At 45.7% G+C, this 12,196-nt stretch overlaps 1 protein-coding gene across 3 annotated transcripts in view; it reads right to left on the reverse strand.

Annotated features, from left to right (window-relative positions):
- The window catches only part of RASGRF2 (Ras protein specific guanine nucleotide releasing factor 2), a 279,197-nt gene that overhangs the window by 14,435 nt on the left and 252,566 nt on the right, over nt 1-12,196 (reverse strand). For all 3 annotated transcript variants that reach the window (XM_078365267.1, XM_035291267.3, XM_008991883.5), the window contains 4 exons: nt 9,788-9,848; nt 9,347-9,450; nt 7,082-7,166; nt 3,317-3,514 (listed from right to left, as the gene is read on the reverse strand). In XM_078365267.1, the coding sequence (XP_078221393.1) occupies nt 3,317-3,514; nt 7,082-7,166; nt 9,347-9,450; nt 9,788-9,848 (448 nt within the window). The remainder of the gene's footprint in view (nt 1-3,316; nt 3,515-7,081; nt 7,167-9,346; nt 9,451-9,787; nt 9,849-12,196) is intronic.

Below are 12,196 nucleotides of genomic sequence, written 5' to 3' on the forward strand. Positions count from 1 at the left end.
TAGAGACAGGACATTATGTTTACATTTAATGTTAAGAATATATGGAGAAGAGGAAGTGCCTATATCTACACATTTAGCTAAAAAAAAGGGAAAATGGGTAGAAAGAAAAATTGCAATAGACAGAAAATTTAGGCACTTAAAGAATCGACAAGTAGGCCAGGTGCAGTGGGTCATGGCTATAATCCTAGCACTTTGGGAGGCCGAGGCGTGAGGATCACCTGAGGCCAGGGGTTTGAGACCAGCCTGGCCAACATGCTGAAATCTCTACTGAAAGTACAAAAATTAGCCGGGCATAATGGCGCACGCCTGTAATCCCAGCTACTCAGGAGGCTGAGGCAGGAGAATCGCTTGAATCCGGGAGGTTGCAGTGAGCTGAGATTGCGCCACTACTTTCCAGCCTGGGTGACAGATCTCCAGAAAAAAAAAAGTGACAAGCACATGTTGAATATAGATTTTTTTTTTTTTTTGAGATGCAGTCTGACTCTGTTGCCCAGGCTGGAGTGCAATGGTGCAATCTCGGCTCACTGCAACCTCTGCCTCCTGGATTCAAGCAATTCTCCTGCCTCAGCCTCCTGAGTAACTGAGATTACAGGCACCCATCACCATGTCCAGCTAATTTTTGTACTTTTAGTAGAGATGGGGTTTCACCATGTTGGCCAGGCTGGTCTCAAACTGCTGACCTCAAGTGACCCACCCACCTAGGCCTCCCAAAGTGCTGGGATTACAGACATGAGTCACCGTGCCAGGGTGAACATGGAATCTTAAAGGAGAAGTCTCCTGTCAGACAGTTTTTGCGATGAACCCTTTTGAGTGTTAATCTCCATTTGGTTGCTTTGGTATTGACTGAGCAATGTCCTCTACTATAGATCCTTCCTTTTGTGATCTTCTTCATCAATTTGTTAGAAAAGTATAACCGATAATTACTAAGAAATAGCATTGTTGTTGACATCGGTCTGGGGTTTCTTCTGTGAATATAGGAGAGTGGTAGGGTAGCCCTTGGGTATGATAACTCCTTCCTGGGGATCCTCCATGCACATCCAGGCAGCTTGGCTGTGCATGGAGGATCCAGGTCCTACCTGGAGAAGAACTTGGAATGCCCAGGTTGAGGGTCCTCAAACTTCTTTGTCCTTCCTGGAGAGGAGCTGCACAGCCTCCTGAGAGGCAAAGAGCTGTCTTCCTAATTCTGATGTCTGAGGGCTCTGAGACCACCTGCTTGGTCCAGGGCTAACCTTGCTCAAAAAAGTTGCAAAGGTACAACCTGTCCTATAGCCACAGACCAATCTGTGGGCTCCAGAGTGCAGATTATCAGGCCCGCTGAACAACTCCCCGCCTGATCTCAGATGCAGAAAAGGGACAGCTGCACGGCAGATGTTATCACCGAACGTGTCAGCATATCTGCAAACAGGCTCTACCTACCATGACTGGAGTAAGGTGCTTGGCTCTGGAGACAGCCTCTCTGGAGGACAGTCCATTAGCCCATGCGAAGGGCACTGTGAGTGACCTGTAATGTGACTGAAATGCTAATATCGTATTTAGAACTTCTACAGACGGTATATTCACATTTTGAAACAATCATTTCCATATTAGTCTCATCATCTCTATTTCATGATCAGTTCCATTATCCCTAAACCCACATCCTATCCAGAACAAGAATACCACTTAAGTTCACTACAAAGCGGGCCTGGAAATTTTCTTAGGAAAGATTTAGGAATCCCTTGGTGATAGCTGGTGAAATCTGATTAAGACTGGTGGATTGCAGCAATGTTCATTTCCTAGTTGTGATACTGTCTGCAGTAATGCAAGATGCTGCCGCTGGGGAAACTGGGTGTAAAGTGCAGGGAATCTCTGCGTTATTTCCTACAACTGCATGTGAAGCTATAATTATCTCAAAATAAAAGTTTTTTTTTCCTTTTAAACCAGTATTTGTAAAACTGCGGCTGTTATTTACCAGGGCCATTGTTGACAGAAAAGAGGACTCCTGAGTTCTAAGGGGCTGAATTTGGGATTCTCAGAGCACTGCATTTTTACTAAGAAATAAGTGGGGGAAGGCAAGGTGCCAGATATGACTTAGGCTTGGTTTCCTGCTATATGGAGAAATTAACTTGTTCTCCTACATTAAGGGAAAGGCTTGGAGGGCCAAAGGAAGACAGAAAAGAGTAAGAAAATAAGGCGTGTCTCTGGAGAGGGGCTTAAATCCTCAGAGGGGGGTGATAAAACAGTTTTTAGGCCATGTCAGCAGAACATATCTAGATCTTCTGGTTTGGGACCCTGAAGGTGGCACTCTGTAGATTCTCCTCACCAACTCTGGGTGTCCACAGCAAGGCAGGGGAGGGTCAGGCAGAGAGGGCCTGATGTAGACTCTCCTACCCTCTGGCACCAATGGGACATGGAGGAGCCTCAAAACTTCCCCCAAGGCCCTTTGAGAGGGCCAAGGTAGTCATCTAATAATGAAGAATTCACATGTCTATTAGGGACCACCACGAGGCAGAATGGCTGTCACAGAGGTAAGACACACCCCAGACCCAGCCTATGAGGGCTGAAAGGGTGGAGAGGTCAGCCACGCTCCCAGGGTGCAATCACTATGCATTGTTCCTGGGAGGGGCAGGCAGGCCAGGTGACACCAGGTACAGGCAATTCACAGCAGCCTGCACCCAATGAATAATCAGCAAAGGATGATCACAGGAGGCCAGAGGAGCTGACAGGTGCCCAGAAGCCCAGAGATGCCCTGGGCACCCAACATCCAGGGAGAAGGCCAGGAGAAAGGGCAGGGGAAGAATCATGATTCGGTTTGAATCTCAAAATTATCTGAGTGAAAATGAAAGACATAGGCAAGCTGAGATTAATGAAAGAAAACGAAAATTACATTTCTACACTTCTAAGTCATTATGCTAAAACTTTACATCTACTACATGAATGAGAAAGGAAAAGGTGAACATTGAGGCCTTTTGTCCCTGGCTTTTGGCCTCAAGGAGTTTGCACCCTCACTTTGGGAGAGAAAGAATGAACCCAGCTGGATATAAGTATGCTTACTCAGAGTCAGTGTACCCTCTGAAATAGTTCAGGAAACAACTCTTGACTGACAACCACATTTTTTGTGGCTGTCCTCCAAAATGCTTTAATAACTGTTTTAGAAATGCACATGAATGAAATCAATTAAGTGGTAAGAGGACTGTAATTACCCATGTTGGCACCTTTCTTTGGCAACTGAGTGACTCATTTCAGTTAGCGATTTCCTAATTAGTAATACTTAACTTGGCTCCCATCTCCTAGCCTCTCATCCTCTTGGCAGCAGGATGTGTCACATGCTGAGGCTTACCTGCTTAGAGACCTTGGCCCAGGTTTTCTTCAGCCTGTAGATGGCACTTCTGTTTAAGGCCGAGGTGATCTCCAGCACGCCGTTGTAGTTGTGCAGGCATCGGCAGATGTCGGCCACCGCCACCCATTTCTCAATGGCGTTGGCACGGGAGCTGACATCAGCATAGTTCATTATCTGGGAGGCCACCAGGTTACTCATCTGAGACAATCAAAGAGCCCAAAAAGGCAGTCTAAGAGCCAAACCAGTGCATTCAGGCAAAACATATAAATTATCTGCAGACATGTCAGGAAGGCAGCCTCCCAAGTAGCTGGGACCACAGGTATGCAGGTTGAGTAGGGGAAGATCATAGTCTACATTTAGATTCCAACTTTCTAAAGAGACGAAAGTCTGTAATAATAACAAACTAATGAGCATCTGTTCATCCTCTGAGTGAAGACAGGTATTATCTGGATTCCTGCTTGTTGGGGGAAGAGGTGGTTTTGTTCATCAGCAATTTTGATGGTGTTATTTCTAATAATTACTGAGGAAATGCAACAGAACAACCCAATGCCTGCGGAAAGGCGAAGTCTGCAGATCTTGGATGTCACTCCCCGGGGCCTTTCCCCATACTCCTTGGCCCCCAACAGTGCGTGATTACTCACTCTGGGAAGCCACAGTTATCGCAGAGAAAGAGAAAAAACACTTGGCCCCAGTTAGATCAAATTCTGAACTGACTCACTCTCAAACAAGAAACACTTGGCTACAGAGAAAAGGCGAACATTTCCTTCGTCTAATCTTATTCTTCACCAGCAGTTAAAAGGACCTACAGTTTTGAGGCTAAGTACTGTAACTTTATTACTTAAAGCTAGTTTAAGAAGCTCAGCTCTTGCAAAAGGGAAAGAAAAAAAAGTGAAATAGGATTACTGTGTTAACAAAGGGAATATGGGGCACGTAATCTTATATCCATACACTACATCTGATGGATGCGTCCATTCTTTGATGATTCTGAAGCTACTGAAGGTCTCACAGTGCCTCAACACTGCCACTGTGGACAGTCACTAAAGCACCTGCTGTGGCGCTATTTGCCTAGTGCCTGTGCATCCTTAGTGTGAGGAGAGGAATCATCTGGAATCCAGTTTGTTCCAGGAAGAAGTGCTTTTGTTAATTAGTAATTTTGATGAATAAGTTATTGCCAATAACTATTGAGGAAATGTGATAGAACAGGATTCTTTTCGGTGCTCAGATCAGAAAGACAAATCCGTGTCCCTGACCTTAAGGTAATCTGAGCCCAGGCAGGTGGGAAGGGGAGGGGCACAGATACATAAACAGGTAAGTGCCATGCAGTGAAATACAAAGTTAAGTCTATTCATGGCGGGATTTGAGAATATACAGGCAGCATGGGGCGTCTGGTCTAGTACAAAGGAGGCTTCTAGGAAGAGGTGATACCTGCATTGAGTCTTTTTTTTTCTTTGAGACAGTATCTTGCTGTGTTGCCCAGGTGGAGTATAGTGGCATGATCACAGCTCACTGCAGCCTCAACCTCCAGGACTCAAGTGATCTTCCCACCTCAGCCTCCCAAGTAGCTGGGACCACAGGTATGCATTACCATACCTGGCTAATTTTTTGTATTTGTAGAGACAGGGTCTCACTATATTGCCCAGGCTGGTCTTGAACTGCTGGGCTAAAGCAATCCTCCCATCTCGGCCTACCAAAGTGCTGGGATTACGGGTGTGAGCTACAGTATCCAGCCTTCCATTGAGTCTTAAAGGATCCGAGTATAAGAGCAAGGGGACAGAGGTGGGAGGGATGATGTAACGGAGGATGTGGCAGCCATCTGAGGGGCACAAGGACTGGGAGACACAAGGGTGACAGATGGGCAGGGCTCTTGTATGCCAGGTTGAGCAGTTGGGACCATATCCTGACGGTAAGGAGAAGCTACTGACAGATTTTTGTCAAAGGGAGGGAGATAATTCGATTGACTTTTCAGAGAAGTCATTCCTGTGCCACTGCATGAAGGATGTGCTTTGGTCAAGGATAGGCCAAGGCGGACATCCAGGCCAGAGTAACCCTGAATTTAGAGCACAGGTGTATAAATGCAGTTGTTACCACAACCATGTAACCGTAACATGGAAGGCCGCCACTTGGCTCTAAGCCACTACTGTCTGTAAAAGGCATAACTGCCCTGCTGACACTGTACAGGAGCTCATGACCAGAGAGAGAAAGAGTTAAGCTGCTGACCCTGAAGGCAAGGGAGAGCCATCCATGCATATGTGCATGGTGGCCACGGCTCAAGCTGTGGAGACAGAGCAGACAGCATTAGGAGAGCTGTTGATGAGAGAGCTGCTGCTGAATAAAACCATCTTTCACCCACCTATGCACACCCCCAACCCCACGTGTTCTTTCAGGTATCCACCCACTCCCCTCCGACCTTAGCATGGGCTGGAACCTGACCCTGGACGTAACAGATAGATTGGAAGGCAGTGAGGTTGCAGGGGAGAGATGAGTTAGGAGCTCCTGGAGAGAAAGGATAAAAGGCCACATCAAGGTGGTAGCAGTGGGGAAGGCAGGGTGGGGAAGGGCCTGAGATGCATGTAGATCTAGGGTTTGCAAATCTGTTTGGCAGCGGTGAGGGTGAGGTAGGCAAGGAAGAAGATGACTTCTAGAGCCTGTGACTGGGTAAGTGAGTGTGGGATGAGGCCACTACCCAAGACTGAGAACAGAGAGGACAATGAAGAAGCAGGCTGGGTGAGTCTGGGGTGCAAATGACAGGTTCCATCTGTAATTGTGGTCCTGGAGCCTGGGATGGAACCTCTCTTTGGAGTGTCCATTATATCCAGAGTGTTGATTTACCACAGGTAACAGAGGTTTGTTTCCCACAGCAGGGAATCTGTTTCTCAGGGAGGGACATGATGGGCCATGCCCCTGGTCCTTTAGGCACTGAAGCTCATTGTGTGATAGCGTTCACTCAGTGTCCACATGCTCTGGGGAAGGCCTACACAAAACACTGCCTTGGGAATCTAAACTGTCATTTTTGCATTTTGTTTCTAGATGACTTATTAATTTACCTATGGGGTTCCTGGTAGTTTGTTGTTGTTTTAAAGAAAGCATTATTATTTATTTACTATAGTTTAGTGAAACTGGAAAGGGAAGCTTCCCTTTGCCTGGATAGGCCAGAAGACACTCACACACCTATACTTGTTCTACCATGGGACTAAGACTATGAGAAAAGCATGAATTAAGAGCTGGGAGGTATAAAAGCATCTCCCAGTCTGACTGTTGGGGAAAGGCAGAGCTGGAAGATGGAAGACAGCTGGCCATCACTGCACAGAATCACAGAAACAATGTGATTATGCCCCAAGAGACCGCTTCCAACCCGGGAATGCAGCTCAGGCCGAACAAATGTAATGATGAGGACTTGCACCCACCCAGCCTGACTGTCACCAACACCACCAGGGGCCAGTGACACAGGTACTGCCCATTCTGTTAGTCAATTTATGACCACGAAGTAGTGATGATCCTGACAAAAACAGGAACAGCAACCTGTACATTACTGAGCACTTCCCAGACTTGGGCACCATCAAAGGTGAACCTCTCTTACGTCAGGAAGTTAACTGGACATGATTACATTACTGTGAGCTGTTAGAGATGTAAGCTTGTCTTCAATATCCCAACAATTCTGTTTAAAAAGTGGGTGGCAGAGTTGCTTTATTTTAGGTGCGTCTTAAGACCCCAATATCCGTCTTCCTGTGACCCCCCCCACAAGGCTCTCCTTCGATGGTCACTCACGTCATTAAAGTGTTGGCTGGTTTTCATGATGTAAGGCGTTCTTTCGTTTTTATCCAGCTTCATCCACCCCTGCCCAAGAAACTCCCTGAAAGTTCAAAACAAAACACAAAACCAATTAAGTTTTTTTTTAAATGGTGGCTATGATCCTGGATAATTGTCATGAACATGAGAAACGTTCCATTTGACACTGTCTAGACTGTTTCCCGACACCTGCTGCCGCCAACCTCACAGGGGAATTTGACCTCGACTCTAGCCGTTTACCTCTCAATGCCCAAAAGGAAGATTTTTCAGTTTCCAGCCTCTTACAAATGTTTGGAACTGTGTCTTTATTAGGATCCTATAAAAGCTTCTCTGGAGTTGGAAAACAAGAACCAACACAAGGGAAATAAAGAGGTTAAACGCTACTTAGAAATCAAGAATATTTTCCCAGGATTAGCTTTTAAAAATATTAAGCCTTAGCAGAGGGTCCAAAAATTTCATCACTACCAAAAATATTAGTCAGAAGCAGAATTTTCTCCCTCTGTTCTGCCCTGCCTGCCACTCTCCTGGAGGATGCAGGGACTGTGCTTTGTTCTCAGGAGAGTGCACATATTAAGGGCTGAAAAGCGCTCCTTGTTAGGCTTGTACTGCACGTTCACCTGACCGGGTAGTTCAGCCAGGCGGGAGCTCTGCCCGGTTAGATGGGCTGTCTTCAGGGCAGCAGCCCTGATCGTTCACTTCATTCCTGAGCAGGGCACCAGACATAGCAAGAAATCAGGGCAAGTGAGATGGAGCATACAGGAATTATTTTGTATAGGCATTAAAATAACTCAAAATTACTCTGACACCTTCTTAAGATGAGACGATGACTGAGTCCCTGGGCAGGGTTCTTTGTCTCTTACTGTTGCTGGTCCTGCTCCCATCCAGCAGAGTGCTGGACAGAGAGGCGTGCCAGTTCCATGGATGGAAACAATTGGTAGATATTTACACAGGAACTAGGGGGACAGGGACAAGAGGTGGGGGGTCCCCAGAAAGAGACCACACCAAGGGAAACTACAAAAGTCTGGCTTTGCTCTTTCTCCTCTTCCATGGAGGCCATGGCCCCCCATCCTCACTGTACTACAGGCTGGGTGAGGAGGTGAGGGGGCAGTGGATGGAAGTGGGTGAGAAGAGACACTGTGGCTCCTAACTCAAGTGTTCAAATAGCCAATGGTCCACATTTCTTTTTTCTTTTTTTTCATGGCTACCTCCATGAGTGCTAGAAGTCAGGGAGGGAAAGAAAATAAAATTCACAAAAGAAGAGTCTGCAGGGGCATTCTTTGGCCCTGTCCCTGGCGCCTCTCTGACACAGCTGCAGCTTTGACCCCCAACCCATCCACCCTGCCCACGTCCAAACCTCCATCATCATGGACATCCTCTACTCTGTATGCAACGTGGCTCATTCATGTCTCTGCCCAACTCTCCCTTTACCTCCAGCTTAGTTATTAGCTCACAGATGACATATACTAACAGTTGCCATTTGTCCAAACAAAAGCCGTGTTTGTGCAGCTACTGAATATGACACTCAGAGGGACTTAAAGAGCCTCCCCTTCCTCTACACACAAAGAAACCAAAAGCCTTTGTGATGAGACCAAGGTCACAGCTTAGCAATACTTGTTAATGTAGGGAAGTGGGTAAAGAATCATAGCAGAATTTAGAGCATTCTCTCTAGATCAGTGGGTCCCAAAGCACAGGCTGAAACCACCCAGAATTATCTGGGGTTCTCCTTGAAAACAGTTTCCTTGCATCAACCAAACTTATTAGAATCAGAAATTCTGGGTGGGGGGCCGGCCAAGAATGTACATTTTTAACAAGCTTCCCAAATGATTTTAGGTACATTGAAGCTTGAGAACCACTACTGTGTACTGAGGTTTCTGTAATTCAAGGATAGGACAGTACAAAGAAATTCACATTCTGTGGTACAGAATGGCCTCTCCATGGAAGAGGAGAAAGAGCAAAGCCAGACTTCACATTCTGTGGTACAGAACGTGAATTTCTTTGTACTGTCCTATCCTTGAATTACAGAAGCCCAAGTGCCTACAGAATAGCCATCTTGAGAGTCCCCCCCATCAATATTTCAAACATAAACTGAAATCAGAAGACATTCAAGTGGTACGAAATCATCTTAAGGCTTACATCTGTGTGTATGTGTGCGCGTGCACACACTCTCTCTCTGCCTTAGGAATAATGTCAATTTCTAAGCCAGCTAATGCAGCCAAGCCCTGCTGCTATGGGGGTGGCACTCACTCATAGGGAATGCTTCTGAAAATGATGTGGTCCAGGAGGGTGATCTGTTCAGCCAGCTCCATGGCCGACAAGGACTGAAAGCATTCGGCCTTCATGCAGTCAGTCTGCAAGAGATGAGGGAGGGAGATGAAACACGGGAGTGAGGGGCCTGCCATCTCACTGCAAGTCAACGAGGCAGGCAGCTGCCTGTGTGGAAGCACGAAGTTCACCACTAAATTCTAACTGTAAAAAATGGCAGAAAGCTAAAAAATATCACAGCCAACAGGAGTATCTTAGACCAACTGCTAGACCCCACACCAAATGTGGTTCATCTCACAGAGCTTCAGAGATAGGACAGAGGGTCAAATACTACAACATTCCTGATCAGTTACAAGCATATTGCTCGCCTTGGAGAGGTAGTTTGCACATAGTAGTACTAGACAAAAATGTGGTCAGACTTACCATTTGAATTATATCCTCTAATTTTAGGTGGATGTCATCTTGATCATCTTGTGAAAGGGCCCTGAAAAAGACCTCAAATTATCCTCCATGAAAAAAAAGATAGACAACCTAAGAAGGAAACTAGAAAATGCAGTTTGGTCTTCCCTGGATGGGAGGTCTGAAGATTTCGTCTAAACACCATGGAGCACAAAAAGCTGCTGAGCTGGAGATGAGCAATCCCCAAACAGAAAACATGCTCAAGGTATGAGAGAATCATCAGGATAGATGACTTAGAACCAAGAGCCAACCTGTTACATACATGGTTGTAAATGAAACAACCACCATCAAAGTGAACCTGAGGGTGAGCATGCTGGGTGTGCTCTGAGTTACTGTCTATAATGTAAAATGGAGCAGCCTCTAATGCTATCAGCCAGTTGTACTCCTATGCCCGAGTGCCCACCTCCCCGAACCTCTCTCCCCTACTGTGGGCCTTCCCTGCTGTCAGAGTCAGGAGATGCAGGGCCACCCCCTTGTCAAGCTCACGCAGACCAGAAGCACAAGGGCTTAGCTTCTTCCCCCTTGCATTGCAGACGGACTTCCCTCAGACACTTTTGGCCCTGAATCTCAGACATGTTATTCAGCTCTCAACAAATATCTTTTTTGAAAAAAATGATGAATGAATGAATAAATGAATAAACACAAGTTAATACCTTAGATACTGGTTTTAGAGTAGAAGGTATTTTATATCCAATGGAAGTTCAGAGTCCAGGAAATTAGAGTGCAGTAGGGCTCCAATTACATAATTTGCCATTGGAGACAAGCATTTTACGTTTTCCAAAAGGCACAAGCACATATTAAAAGTATTAAAAGATCTGAACAGTCCCAAACCAAGTACTCTGTCTGCTGCAGGAAGCTTGTTTTAAAAGAACTAATGATGATGTGATGTTCTGTTGTGTTCTGAGTTCATTAAAACAGCAACCAAACCCTCAAAACTACAGTATCAACAGAGATGGCTTACTGTACGCCTGCTCTGTGCCAGGCATGTGCTAAGCACTGGATACGCACTATCTCCTGGATCCTAACACATCCCTTCCAAGGGACTGTTATACAATATAGTGCATAATGGAGGCTTTGTGATCTCCATTTTACAGAGGAGGAAACAAAAGCTCAAAGACATTGACTAAGTTGCCAGGGTTTTCTGGGCCAGTTGTGCCCTTCCCTACTCTGTGCTTCTCTTAAGCCGGCTCAAGGGAGGCACCTCTTCACGGGTCCCACACACAGCGCAGTCAAGAAACACAACTCCCTTCCCTCTGCTGTCTGAAGGTGGAGCCGGAGCCTTCTAGGTTATACTAGTAGCCCTCTTATCAGCACTTAGCCATATTATTTGTGAACAGAAAGAAGTAGTCGTGTTGCCGGGCGCGGTGGCTCACACCTATAATCCCAGCACTTTGGGAGGCCGAGGTGAGCAGATCACCTGAGGTCAGGAGTTCGAGAACAGCCTGGCCAACATGGCAAAACTCCATCTCTACTAAAAATTAAAAAAAAAAAAAAAATTAGCCCAGTGTGGGTGGCAGGCACCTGTAACCCCAGCTGCTCAGGAGACTGAGACAAGAGAATTGCTTGAACCTGGGAATCGGAGGTTGCAGTGAGCCGAGATTGCGCCACTGCACTCCAGCCTGGGTGACAGAGTGGGACTCTATCTCTAGAAAAAAATAGTCATCTTATCTTAAATGGCAGATTAAGATGAAAAAATAAGTTAAAGCTAAGTCTTTCTCCAAAGACTATGAAATCACATAAAAGGGTGACACGTAGGGGATAAGAGTGACTTTTCTGGACGTTCACGTCATTTTTTTCCACCATAGTCTAGGTTTCTGGGGAGAGACCTGTGGCTCCATAATTATGTGTGCCAGTGAGAAAGATCTTTTTTATGAAGCTGGGTAATATATTTCCCTTGGAAAGCAAAGGTAGAAAAGTTAGTTCGTTCCCGTTAAATGTTCCTCTTCTCAACGATCTTGCCCTCATTTCCCAAGATGGCCTCTGGTTCCATTAAGTTGCCTAAAACTTTATGCCTTCTTGTTGATGCTATGTGGGGCTTGGGGATGACTTTTCTATGACCTGAGCCCATCACAGGTGAACATCCAAGAAGTTAATCACTGTTTCTTTTTATTTTGTGGCATGTTAGGTGTCTAAAAAAATCTGTACACTGAAAAGATTTTGAAGACAGCAGGTTAGACAACTTTGGAGGAAGAGAGATGGTATTTTAGAAATATAAGTTTTGAGTAGAGGTTTTTATTTACAAACAGGGCAACAAACTACATGTGGCCATTAAGTGTATTCAGTATCATTAAGTGACCCCTATGAGACTGTGAGTCAGGGATGTGTCACTAAAAAGAGCATTTGCTTTATTGCATTAATGCAACATATGCATAA

The sequence above is a fragment of the Callithrix jacchus genome, chromosome 2 (genome assembly GCF_049354715.1).
Source record: "Callithrix jacchus isolate 240 chromosome 2, calJac240_pri, whole genome shotgun sequence".
NCBI classification, from domain to species: Eukaryota; Metazoa; Chordata; class Mammalia; order Primates; family Cebidae; genus Callithrix; species Callithrix jacchus.